Source organism: Hyla sarda, chromosome 3, assembly GCF_029499605.1.
Source record: "Hyla sarda isolate aHylSar1 chromosome 3, aHylSar1.hap1, whole genome shotgun sequence".
Lineage (NCBI taxonomy): Eukaryota > Metazoa > Chordata > Amphibia > Anura > Hylidae > Hyla > Hyla sarda.
The window spans coordinates 299,191,409-299,205,754 of NC_079191.1; the positions used below are offsets into that span (position 1 = coordinate 299,191,409).

Genomic DNA, 14,346 nt, shown 5'->3' on the forward strand with positions numbered 1-14,346 from the left:
TACACCGAGGACAAGCGGGGCCCCGTACACCGAGGACAAGCGGGGCTCCGTACACCGAGGACAAGCGGGGCTCCGTACACCGAGGACAAGCGGGGCTCCGTACACAGATGACAAGCAGGGCTCCAAGGACAAGCAGGGCCCTGTACACTGAGGACAAGCAGGGCCCTGTGCACTGAGGACAAGCAGGGCCCTGTGCACTGAGGACAAGCAGGGCCCTGTGCACTGAGGACAAGCAGGGCCCTGTGCACTGAGGACAAGCAGGGCTCTGTGCACTGAGGAAAAGCAGGGCTCTGTGCACTGAGGACAAGCAGGGCTCTGTGCACTGAGGACAAGCAGGGCTCTGTGCACTGAGGACAAGCAGGGCTCTGTGCACTGAGGACAAGCAGGGCTCTGTGCACTGAGGACAAGCAGGGCTCTGTGCACTGAGGACAAGCAGGGCTCTGTGCACTGAGGACAAGCAGGGCTCTGTGCACTGAGGACAAGCAGGGCTCTGTGCACTGAGGACAAGCAGGGCCCTGTGCACTGAGGACAAGCAGGGCCCTGTGCACTGAGGACAAGCAGGGCCCTGTGCACTGAGGACAAGCAGGGCCCTGTGCACTGAGGACAAGCAGGGCCCTGTGCACTGAGGACAAGCAGGGCCCTGTGCACTGAGGACAAGCAGGGCCCTGTGCACTGAGGACAAGCAGGGCTCTGTGCACTGAGGACAAGCAGGGCTCTGTGCACTGAGGACAAGCAGGGCTCTGTGCACTGAGGACAAGCAGGGCTCTGTGCACTGAGGACAAGCAGGGCTCTGTGCACTGAGGACAAGCAGGGCTCTGTGCACTGAGGACAAGCAGGGCTCTGTGCACTGAGGACAAGCAGGGCTCTGTGCACTGAGGACAAGCAGGGCTCTGTGCACTGAGGACAAGCAGGGCTCTGTGCACTGAGGACAAGCAGGGCTCTGTGCACTGAGGACATGCAGGGCTCTGTGCACTGAGGACAAGCAGGGCTCTATACACTGAGGACATGCAGGGCTCTGTACACTGAGGACATGCAGGGCTCTGTACACTGAGGACATGCAGGGCTATGTACACTGAGGACAAGCAGGGCCTGTACGAGAGAGAGAGAGAGAGAGAGAGAGAGAGAGAGAGAGCAGGGCGGCGGGCGTGACCTCACTTCTAAGCGCAGCAGCGCCATGCCGGAGTTCAAAGTGCAGCCACTGCAGTTCGCTTACAGGGCTGCAAGCTGGCAGCACCGTTCTCCGGGCCCGGGCAATTTAAAAATACTATTTTTTTTATTTAATGTGACAGGCGGCGGACAGCGGGCCCTTTTCCCGGCCAGGCCTTCAGACTACGGCCGAATGGACCGGCCGGTCAGTCCGTCCTTGGGCTAAACAATTAAAAATTTTGACCGGGAAAGGCTGCTGACATTTTTAATTACAGCAGCCTGCAGCTCTCTATTTACACGATTTAGGCTGCCACTAGGCCCATTTTTGCGCGAGGCCTTAGGCGGTGGCCTAAATCGCCTAATTAGAGAGCTGCCTCTGACAGGAAGTGTGGGTGGACAAGCAGGGTTCTGTACACTGAGGACAAGCTGGACTCTGTACACTGAGGAGAAGCTGGACATTGAGGCTTTGAGGCTCTGTGACATGCTTTCAGCTTATACATCAGGATGATTGACAAGCCAGAGCCCTGCTTGTCCTACCCTCACTTCCTGTGTTTGGACTCCTCACAGGTAATAGCTGCAGGGACAGCATTTTTTTACCCAAAAATATAAAAAAAAAATTAATCAAAGTATATTACAAATACACATAATAGTAATATATACATTATATCAAAAGTTTTTATTAATGACAAGGGTGAAGTTAACGTACTGACTGATACACCAAGCTTCCCCAGATCCCTCTGTAATATCAACTATAAACAAAGGGAGAAAGCGCTCCTAGTGTGATAACGTATAGATAAGAGGTAAAGCTGAAGCAATATAGCTCACCAATGTAGGTTGTACTACGACCAAGTACAACTATGGTGTAGGCATAAAACCCTTTGATGGGCGAGACTCGGCAGCCGCTCCTGGCAACACGATGTGAAGCAAAGAACAGATCCCTCCAAGGACAGCACAGGATAGAGCTGGCGCACAAGACTCCAAGGGTAAAAATAAATACAAAATAAATACAATAAATAGTTTTTACCCTTGGAGTCTTGTGCGCCAGCTCTATCCTGTGCTGTCCTTGGAGGGATCTGTTCTTTGCTTCCCTCTGTAATATGTTATTCTCCTCGGTGGTGATTATGTTACTCAGTTTAGTGTTGTCTGCAAATATTGAAATTCTACTCTGTAATCCCTCTACAAGGTTATTAATTAACATATTAAAAAGAAATGGACCCAGTATTGACCCCTGTGGTACCCAACTTGTAACTATCACCCAATCAATATGTTCCACTGATAACAACTCTGTTTCCTATCCAGGGCTGTGGAGTCGGAGTCATAGTCGGAGTGGAGGAGTTTGAGTCGGACAAAATTTTGGGTACCTGGAGTCGGAGTCGGCAAACAATGCACCGACTCAGACTCCTACTAAATTTAGATTGGAATAAAAAATTTAAAAAAGCAAGTTTAAATGGTTCAATTCACAAAAAGTTATAATTAATGAATTTTCTACTATAAGAATAAAGATCAATGCATGCAGTGCCTCATGTAACCATAAAACGAACACGTTAAGTGACTGTGAAGAAGCATGCTTTTCATGTGCTTTACTATTTGGCACACAACGCACAATTAGGAGCGGCAATACTTTCCATAGTGTTGTGTCCTGCTGTTACAGGGAACCCATGGGTAACCTAGCCTCTCACTGATAAGGGGTTAAGGAAATATGTTTTTTGCAGGACTAGAGACACTTGCATAAGTGAAGGGAATGGAGGGTCAATAGTTCAATATTGAAGCTGTAAACCATTGGAAAAACTGCTGCCATTCAGCTAAGGCTATAAAAACTTGTAAACTCGATTGTTAGCTTAAAGGGGTACTAAGCGCCTAGACATCACGAAGGGCGGAGCCGTGATGTAGCGATGCTCTGGCCCCTGTATCGCCCGTCATTACGCACAGAGCGAACTCACTCTGTGCAGTAATGATAGCGCTGTGCTGCATCGGCAATCCCGGGGGTCCCCAGCAGCGGGACCCCGGTGATCTGACATCTTATCCCCTATCCTTTGGAAAGGGGATAAGATGTCAGATCGCCGGGGTCCCGCTGCTGGGGACCCCTGGGATCGCCGCTGCGGCACTGCGCACTCATTACTGCACAGAGAAAGTTCGCTCTGTGCATAATGAAGGCGATACAGGGGCCGGAGCATCGATACATCATGGCTCCGCCCCTCATGATGTCACGGCCCGCCCCCTCAATACAAGTCTACCGGAAGGGGCATGGGGTCATCACGCCCCCTGCCATAGACTTGCATTAAGGGGGCGGGCCGTGATGTCACGAGGGGCAGAGCCATGACGTCACGCTGCTCCATCCCCTGTATCGCCCATCATTACGCACAGAGCAAACTCTCTCTGTGTAGTAATGAAAGCGCGGTGCCGCAGTGGCGATCCCGGGGGTCCCCAGCAGTGGGACCCTGGCGATCTGACATCTTATCCCCTATCCTTTGGGATTCTACTAGGGAAATCATGTTTTATAATAAATGCCCCTTCCTGGATCCTCCCACTGCCCTATCTTCAGCAGCAGATCAGCACACAAACTGTTCAATACAGTAGACTGTTGGCTTCCCAGCCAGTAGTCCTGTGGTAATGACATGTATGTTGCCTTTCTTTCCTTCAAAAGAATGTATAAAATACATTCACATATTAATACAGAGGAGTCGGAGAGTCTGAGTTGGAAGCACAGAAAACTCCGGAGTCGGAACATTTATCTACCGACTCCACAGCCCTGTTCCTATCACTGAGCTAGTTACAAACCATTTACATATAACCTCCCCTAGTCTCAGCATCCTCATTTTTTGGTAAAAACCATTTGTCATAGTATTGTTGGGTTTATAATATATTGATCACTATATCTATACTCATATGCCTTTGCTAAAATGCTATTTGCTATTGCTAAATATTGCAGAAGAACTTTGCTTTCCTTATTTCAAGACATTTCAGGTGCTCTTTGCCTGTAATCAAGACTAGAACCTTGAGATGGCGACAAGACGTCTAAACATTGGGCTTTGTGGAAAGATGGAGAAATCTCAAGCTAGAAGCCTTGCAACATAAATGACTTATGCTACGCCACGCTCAAATGACTAATCAGCATATAGAATGAGGCATAGTTTTACCCTTCAACCCATATACGTCAGAATGCTATCTGCTCGTGAATCCGAATAGAGGCCTTGAGACGACTCCATGCGGGAGTAGAAAGACTAACCTTCTGATGAACAGAACTTTTGCCAAGAAATTAATGGACACTAGATATGCTAATATATATGGACACAATGAGGGACATTTATCAATGTTTGCTTATGGATTTTTTTTTTTTGGAATTTTTTCCTTACTTTTTTTTTTGCTTATGTGTGACTTATTTATCAACTGGTTTCAGCCTGTTGATAATTTTCTTTCACGTAAGCAATTTTTCCTTTTTTACTTTGGTAGTAGCTTTTTCTGCTCCATGTTTGAGCTGGAGTAAATTTAGTCAATTTTTTACCCTGTTGCGACTTTTTTTTGTGCAGTTGCGACTGTCGCAGTTAATAAATACCTGACTACCCGCAGTCCATTTTAAAATTATTACTACGTAGTTAATTTTTGGAAAACTTGCTTTTCTCGCTTTACAGTCAAAATGTTGCAAGAAAAATCGCGTAGTCGCAGTTGCAACAATTTTGCGACAATTATAGTAAAGAAAACCTGACTAAACCCGTTGATAAATGTCCATAAATATGTTAACAACCAATCAAACTGTAACATATTTATTGTGATGTCATAACTATCCCTCCCTAAACCTCCTTCTTTGCACAATGTAAAAACCAACAGTTTTTCCTCAATTAAAGGGAGAACTCTCTGGGATACCGTGAAGGGAATTCATACCAACCTGGCCTGGTGTGAATTTTCTTACGTCGACAATCGGCAAAAATAGTACAGCGGTAGTCACTCACAGATTAAGGCCGCACATTAACCAATCCATAACCGTATCAAACCTTAGAAATGTCCAGATATACAACATCCACAGCCTCTCTCAGGTCCAATCTATAACTGACCTCCACCTAGAAGCACATTAGATTAGCCTAACAGGACAAATCCCTAATAAACTCATGCTGGTGATGTGTTAGGCTGGGTTCACACCATGTTTTTGCAAAACAGATCACGTATACGTTTTCAATTTGAAAACCGAATGGAACCGTATTGAAAACCGTATGCATTTACTCTCCATTGAAAACCGCCAAAAGATGCATCAGGTGGTTGCATCTCGTACGGTTTTGTCCGTTTTTTTCCCCGTACCCAAAACCGTAGCCTACCACGGTTTTTGGTCCGGGTGAAAATCCGTATTGAAACCGAACACGTTTTTTTTTTTTTTTTTTTTTAACATAGGAGTCAATGGGAACCATACAGAACCGTATGTGCGTATGGTCCCATCCGTTTTGCACCATACGGTTTTTGATGTTGCACATGTGCAGTGCACACCGAAAGTTTTTTTTCTTGGAATTTTTATCTAACAAGTGAAACTTTATTCATAATGGAGGGAAAAATTAAAAACGTATACATTTTCTTAAAAAACGAATGCAACTGGACATCATTTTTCAAACCGTATACGGTTTTCAACTGTATACAGGTTAAAATTTGTACAAACGTTTTGATACAGTTTAGTCAGGTTTTGAGGAAACAGTTTTTCATCAAAAACCTGATATGGGAGCTGTATTACAAAAACATGGTGTGAACCCAGCCTTATGAGGTTGTTTTCATAAAGATACTCCAAAACAGCATATCTGAGAAAACCCTCAGATATTTTCCCACGATAGATGTTAGACTCATAGGCCTATAGTCTGCAGGGTCACTTTTAATAACTCTTTATGAATACGGCACTACATTTGCTATGTACCAGTTCTGTGGAACAATCCATGTCATTAACCCCTTGGGGACGGAGCCCATTATGAACCTAAGGACGGGAGCATTTTTTGCAAATCTGACCACTGTCACTTTAAGTATTAATAACTCTGGGATGCTTTTACTTATAAATTTGATTCCGAGATTGTTTTTTCGTGACATATTCTACTTTATGTTAGTGGTAAATTTTCGTCGTACTTGCATCCTTTCTTGGTGAAAAATTCAAAAATGTCATGAAAAATTTGAAAATTTGGCATTTTTCTAACTTTGAAGCTCTCTGCTTATAAGGAATATGGCTATTCCAAATAAATTATACATTGATTCACATAAACAATATGTCTACTTTATGTTTGCATCATAAAATTGATGAGTTTTTACTTTTGGAAAACATCAGAGGGCTTCAAAGTTCAGCAGCAATTTTCCAATTTTTCGCAAAATTTTCAAAATCTTATAAAAATTGCACCCCTCAAAGTATTCAAAATGACATTCAGTAAGTGTGTTAACCCTTTAGGTGTTTCACAGGAATAGCAGCAAAGTGAAGGAGAAAATTCACAATCTTCATTTTTTACACTGGCATGTTCTTGTAGACCCAGTTTTTGAATTTTTACAAGGGGTAAAAGGAAAAAAATCCTCTCAAAATTTGTAACCCAATTTCTCTCGAGTAAGAAAATACCTCATATGTGTATGCCAAGTGTTCGGCGGGTGCACTAGAGGGCTCAGAAGCGAAGGAGCAACAATGGGATTTAGGAGAGTGAGTTTTTCTGAAATGGTTTTTGGGGGGCATGTCCCATTTAGGAAGCCCCTATGGTGCCAGGACAGCAAAACCCCCCACATCGCACACTACTATGGAAACGACACCCCTCAAGGAACGTAACAAGGGGTACGGTGAGCCTTAACACCCCACAGGTGTTTGACAACTTTTTGTTAAAGTCGGATGTGTAAATGAAAAAAAAAAATTCCACTAAAATGCAGGTTTTTCCCCAAATTTAACTTTTTTTTTTTACAAAGGGTAATAGGAGAAAATGCCCCCCAAAATTTGTAACCCCATTTCTTCTGAGTATGGAAATACCCCATGTTTGGACGTCAAGTGCACTGCGAGCGAACTACAATGCTCAGAAGATAAGGAGCGCCATTGAGCTTTTAAAGAGATAATTTGTTTGGAATGGAAGTCGGGGGCCATGTGCATTTACTAAGCCCCCCGTGGTGCCAGAACAGTGGACTCCCCCACATGTGACCCCATTTTGGAAACTACATCCCTCACGGAATGTAATAAGGGGTACATTGAGAATTTACGCCCCACAGGTAAGGGGTACAGTGAGCATTTACACCCTACTGGCGTTTGACAGATCTTTGGAACAGTGGGCTGTGCAAACAAAAAAAATTTAATTTTTCATTTTCACTGACCACTGTTCCAAAAATCTGTCAGACACATGTGGGACGTAAATGCTCACTGTACCCCTTATTACATTCCGTGAGGGGTGTAGTTTCCAAAATGGGATCACATGTGGGTATTTATTTTTTTGGGTTTATGTCAGAACCGCTGTAAAATCAGCCACCCCTGTGCAAATCACCAATTTAGGCCTCAAATGTACATGGTGTACTCTCACTCCTGAGCCTTGTTGTGCGCCCGCAGAGCATTTTACGCCTACATCTGGGGTATTTCTGTACTCAGGAGAAATTGCGTTACAAATTTTGGGGGTCTTTTTTTCCTTTTACCTCTTGTGAAAATAAAAAGTAAAGGGCAACACCAGCATGTTAGTGTAAAAATTTTTTTTTTTACACTAACAGGCTGGTGTAGACCCCAACTTTTCCTTTTCATAAGGGGTAAAAGGAGAACAAGCCCCCCAAAATTTGTAGTGCAATTTCTCCCGAGTATGTAGATACCCCATATGTGTCCCTAAACTGTTTCCTTGAAATGCGACAGGGCTCCGAAGTGAGAGAGCACCATGCGCATTTGAGGACTAAATTAGGGATTGCATAGGGGTGGATATAGGGGTATTCTACGCCAGTGATTCCCAAACAGGGTGCCTCCAGCTGTTGCTAAACTCCCAGCATGCTTGGACAGTCAATGGCTGTCCGGAAATGCTAGGAGTTGTTGTTTTGCAACAGCTGGAGGCTCCGTTTTGGAAACACTGCCGTACAAAACGTTTTTCATTTTTATTGGGGGGGGGGGGGGGAGGGGGAACAGTGTAAGGGGGTGTTTATGTAGTGTTTTACTCTTTATTAGGTTTTAGTGTAGTGTAGTGTTTTTAGGGTACATTCACCTGGCGGGTTACGGTGAGTTTCCCGCTAGGAATTTGCACTGCGGCGAAAAATTTGCCGCAGCTCATACTTGAAGCAGGAAACTTGCTGTAAACCCACCCGTGTGAATGTGCCCTGGGGGGGGCAAACCTCCAGTTGTTTCAAAACTACAACTCCCAGCAGCATGTACTGACAGACCGTGCATGCTGGGAGTTGTAGTTTTGCAACAGCTGGAGGCACACTGGTTGGAAAACCTTCAGTTAGGTTCTGTTACCTAACTCAGTATTTTCCAACCAGTGAGCCTCCAGCTGTTGCAAAACTACAACTCCCAGCATGCACGGTCTGTCAGTACATGCTGGGACTTGTAGTTTTCCAACAGCTGGAGGCACACTGGTTGGAAAACCTTCAGTTAGGTTCTGTTACCTAACTCAGTATTTTCCAACCAGTGTGCCTCCAGCTGTTGCAAAACTACAATTCATGTACTGATTACAGAGGGGCATGCCGGGAGATGTAGTTATGCAACAGCTGGAGGTACGCAACTACAACTCCCAGCATGCCGAGACAGCTGTTTTCTGTGTGGGCATGCTGGAATTTGTAGTTTTGCAACATCTGGAGTGCTACAATTTAGAGACCACTGAACAGTGATCTCCAAACTGTGGACCTCCAGATGTTGCAAAACTACAACTCCCAGCATGCCCAGACAGCAAACAGCTGTGTGGGCATGCTAGGAGTTGTAGTTTTGCAAGATCTAGAGGGCAGTATAGAGATCACTGTGCAGTGGTCTCTAAACAGTAGACCTCCAGCTGTTGCAAAACTACAAATTCCAGCATGCCCACAGAGCAAACAGCTGTCTGGGCATGCTGGGAGTTGTAGTTTTGCAACATCTGGAGGGGTAAGTGGACTCCGGCGCCGCTCCTCTTCGTTTTCCCCATTCTGCCCCGCCTATTGTGGGAGGGCAGGACAGGGAAAATGAAAGTAACCCCCCCCCCCCCCGCCCCAGATCTGCTATTGGTGGTCGCGTCTAGACCACCAATAGCAGGGAAAGGAGAAGTGGCACCCGTGCCACCTCACTCCTATCGCTTTAGGGGGATCGTGGGTGTCTTAGACACCCGCGATCCCCCTTCTATTCCGGGTCACCATAGACCCGTAATGACCCGGAATCAGCGCAAATCTCTAGTGTGAATTCACTTGCGATTTGCGCCGATCGCCGACATGGGGGGGTCTAATGACCCCCCTGGGCATTTGCAAGGGGTGTCTGCTGATAGATATCAGCAGTCATCCCGGCCCGGTCCCCGCCCAGCGCGCGGCGGGGACCGAAATTTCCACGGGCGTATGGATACGCCCTTCATCCTTAAGTACCAGGACGCAAGGTCGTATGCATACGCCCTTCGTCCCCAACAGGTTAAAGGAGAACTCGAGACCATGAAAAATTGTCCCCCATAGTGCCAGCAATAAAAAAAAAATAAAGATGTACATACCTTCCTCCGTTCCCCCGGGGCCTCCGGTAACCGGCTCCGGTCTCCGCCGCAATCCACTTCCTGGTTGCCGGTGGTTGGATGAATCAGCCAATCACCAGCCGCAGCACAGTCCGACTCGGCCGGCGATAGGCTGAGCGGCAGTGTGAAAAAACTTCAGGACACAAAATGCTTCACTACACCGGGACCTGTGGCCGGGGCCGAAAACGTCACACTGCCACTCAGCCTATCGCCGGCCGAGTCGGACTGCGCTGCAGCCGGTGATTTGCTGATTCATCCGACCACTGGCAACCAGGAAGTGGATTGCGGCGGAGACCGGAGACGGTTACCAGAGGCCCCGGGGGAGCGGAGGAAGGTATGTACATCTTTATTTTTTTTTACTGCTGGCACTATGGGGGACAATTTTTATGGTCTGGAGTTCTCCTTTAAAGAATCTATAAATACAAGGTATAATCAGTCTGTCTAGCATTGTGCTTAGTTCCAACAGAACAAGGGGATAGATGCCATCTGAGAGTTTACATTATCAATATTCATGCCATCTTTATAAAAGAGCATTTAGAACATTGGTCTTTTCCTCATTTTCCTCCACCGAAACAGATTATTTCTTACGTTTCTTATCATTTATGTAGGGGGAAGAAAAATTTTGGGCTCTTTTTACTTTATGTGACAATTATTATTTATGTTGCAATTTTATTATAGGATAAAAGATAACTTTTACAAACTATGTTGTGGTCTTTTTTTTTAACAAGGTGACCCCCTAACTCTACTTTAGATACTCTGTCTAGCCTACTGGTTAGTATTAGGTCCAAAAATGCACCCCTCCATTTGGGTCCTGCACTATTTGTGAAAGGTAATTGTCCTTTATTATTGCCAAAAACCTGTTTCCTTTGCTGGACCTGCAGATTTCAGCTTTTTAAGTCTATATCTGGGTAGTTGAAATTCCCCATAATAATGATTTCACCCTCCTAGCTTCTTCCCTTGTTTGCCTAATTAGTAGGTTTTTCGCTGTTTCCAATATAGTTGGCGACTTATAAGAAATGTAATATTGTTTCCTCCTCTCCCCATTTCCACATGATTATATCCTTCACATGTGTTCACAAAAAAATGGGTCTTAGACAGGGTTTTGCGTATAAGCAAACCCCTCCCCCTTTCTTATTTGTACAGTCATTCTAAGACAACTAAGAAACAGTGATAAGCAACTGAACATATCCTGGTACCAAGGTCAACTTATGGCACATGTAACAAACTTAGGCCTCATACCACCTCTCTTCTCTGGCTCACAGTGTCTGGGATCACTACTTAAAGGGGTACTACAAAGGAAAACAAAGATTTCAAATGAACTGGTGCCAGAAAGTTAAACAGATTTGTAAATAACATCTATTTAAAAAATCTTCAGCCTTCCACTACTTATCAGCTGCTGTATACTACAGAGAAAGTTTAACCACAGTGCTCTCTGCTGCTGACCCCTCAGTCCATGTCAGGAACTGTTCAGAGTATAAGCAAATCCCTAAAGCAAACCTCTACTGCTCCTGACAGTTCCTGACAGTCAGAGGCGTCAGCAGAGAGCACTGTGGTCAGACTGAAAAGAACTACACAACTTTCTCTGTAGTATACAACAGCTACGTAGTACAGCTACGTAGTAAGTCTTAAAGGAGATCTATAGTGCTCTGAACTTTTTGATTGCGGGAGGTCCAAGCACTGGGGGCCCCGCGATCTCCTGTACGGGGCCGTGGCAATGTACAGGAAAGGGTGCGTTCCGTCCCTGCATGACGCGGCAGGCGGCAAGCCCCTCCATGAATCCGATAGAGATACATGGAGGGGCGTGCCGGCTGCTGCGTCATGCGTGGACGGAACGCCCCCTTTCCTGTACAATTCCGCGGCCCCGTACAAGAGATCATGGGAGGTCCCAGCGCTCGGTACCCCCCCCCCCCCCCCCCCCGCAATCTAAAACTTATCCCCTATTCGAATGAATAAAGTTCAGAGCACTACAGATCTCCTTTAAGATTTTAACTAGAAGTAATTTACAAATCTATTTAACTTTCTGGCACCAGTAGATTTGAAAGCATTTGTTCCACCAGAGTACCCCTTTAAAGGCTCAGCAATCTCTTAGGCAATGCCCCCACATGAGAGTGAAAGCATTCAGTGGAAGCCACAATGGCTGCACAGTTTCTGTCCTCTAACAACCACGTCCTAATCTGCTTCTTTATCCACGGCAAAACCCTGGTTACTTAACGTTCTCACCATTCTATGCTAGTTCAGCAGCCACACTACCACACACAATACAAAAGACTGATTGAAATAATGCACAACATTCGGATTATGCTTAGCTTAATTTCATTACATTTTGGTAGATGTAACAATTTTGTACAACTTTTGTATACATTTCAGTTGGAAGTAAACATACCTGTTTAGATCCCATATGATGCAAGTTCCATCCATGCTGACACTGATCAGAATACTGTATGGTTTACAAACAAACAGGCAGGTAATTTCTCCAGAGTGACCATATAATTGTACCTGTGATTCCACTTCAATTTCCATTGGCTGCACAAGATAATTAAAATAAAAAAAATATTTTTATAATAGATTACGAAACAAAGTAAGATTTTTTTGTGGTTAGAGGCTACATATTAAGCTACAGCCTTCCTTTTGCCCTCTAAGGGGGTATGTTCACACTGAGGAATTGGAGAGGAATTTACTCGAATAAGTCCGCTCACTTATTCCTCTCCAATTTAGTCAGCAATGGAAAAACCCAATAGAGTTTAATGGTATTTCCACTCCTCAGTTCACACTGAGGAATTTCCGCGAGCAGAATTCAGACGCTGAATTCTGTTCCGCATGAAGAATGAACATTCTTTCTTCATGCGGAATCTGCGTCTTCGTCCCATAGAAATCAATAAAAAATGTTTTCAGACCGACGCCGTTCCGCACGGAATTCGCGGAAGAAAGAAAAGAAAATTCCAATTTGTTGTTGTTGTCCAGCAAAAAAATAAATAAAAAAAAAAAACTGTTTCCTACTATATTTTCGTGCTGAATTCTGTGCGGAATTCTGTGTCAATTCCGTGCTGAAAAAAGAAACAGAAATTACGTGGCGGAATTTTTAAGCAAGAATTCCTCGCCAATTCCTCAGTGTGAACATACCCTAATGCTAACCTAGCATATGTTTGCTATTAAAAGTAGGGTACAGAATGAGGGCAGAAAACTGCAGACAGACTACACAGAACAAAGACACAAAAACTCAGACTAAAAGTTTTGCTAAGTTGCTTATTTTCTTATTATGCCTGGAATGATAAATCTATTTGTAAATATTTGTAAACCTTAAACCCCTTAAGGACACAGACATTGTGTTTTCGCTTTTTCCTCCTCGCCTTCTAAGAGGCATAACTTTTTCATTTTCCATATTCAGACCCATTTGAGGGCTTGTTTTTTGCACAACCAATTGTACTTTGTAATTACTCCTTTTATTTTACAATAAAATGTATGGTGCAAGCAAAAAAATATTGTGTGTGGAAAAATTCAAAAGAAAAACACAATTTTTGGGGGTTTTCTTCATACGCTGTGGGTCAACACGATTAAAACCCAAAACAGGAGCACTCCCATGTTTGGAATCACATGGCTTCAATGAGAAAAGCTAGTGAGTGGGTAAAAAAAAACGACTCACTTGGTGAGGTTGTGCAAAGGAAGGCACAACTATTATACACACTCAGTAAAGAAGGCAATGAGCTGCTGCGGCTTCCCACGCTGGATACTCCAAGTGAAGATAAACAGGCAACAGAGACAAGTGATATGGAAGCTTGGATCCGCAATGCTCGATATTATCATAGACCACAGGTAAAAAGTATTATCCACATACCATTAATTACAAACACACAACGTGTTTGTGGGTTGGGAGAACCTTTTCTTCAGGTGTGCTCAGTCATCACGGACAACACAAAAAATAGACAAGAACAAATTCTCCTATCTCCTTACAGGAAGTGCTCACTGCCATAAAGTCACTACCCTCCCATAAAGCTCCGGGCCCTGACGGACTACCTAATGAATACTTTAAGAGATTTAGCGGGATATTAGCACCGCATTTACTGACCGTCTTCAATGTAGCTATGAACACGGGCTCCCTCCCACAGGAAATGTTGACTGCTCTGATTACTACTATACCCAAGCCAGGTAAATCCCCGGACGTAGCTTCAAATTACAGACCGATCTCCCTGTTAAACGGAGACATAAAAGTATACGCAAAAATTCTTGCTTCTAGATTGATGCCTATCCTGCCTACCTTGATTAATGCGGACCAGGTGGGCTTTATCTCAGGTCGGCAAGGTCCAGATAACACTAGAAGGATATTGTCCTTGATCCAATATTGTGAGAGTCGCAATTCCCCTGCAGCTTTTTTAACCCTTGACGCTGAGAAAGCATTCGACAGAGTGAACTGGCAATACGCTTTCTCTGTTCTGGAGACCTTTGGCTTTTCCGGAGCCATCTTAAGTGCCATTAAAGCATTATACTCCGCTCCAGCAGCCATGGTGTTTGCAAATGGAGCCCTATCCAGCCGGTTCACTCTGTCGAATGGCACCAGGCAGGGATGTCCTTTCTC

General features: G+C 44.7%; 1 protein-coding gene across 4 annotated transcripts in view; it reads right to left on the reverse strand.

The window, feature by feature from the left end:
* The window catches only part of LYST (lysosomal trafficking regulator), a 1,083,863-nt gene that overhangs the window by 74,479 nt on the left and 995,038 nt on the right, over positions 1-14,346 (reverse strand). For all 4 annotated transcript variants that reach the window (XM_056566940.1, XM_056566939.1, XM_056566938.1 and 1 more), the window contains exon 48: positions 12,160-12,299. In XM_056566940.1, the coding sequence (XP_056422915.1) occupies positions 12,160-12,299 (140 nt within the window). The remainder of the gene's footprint in view (positions 1-12,159; positions 12,300-14,346) is intronic.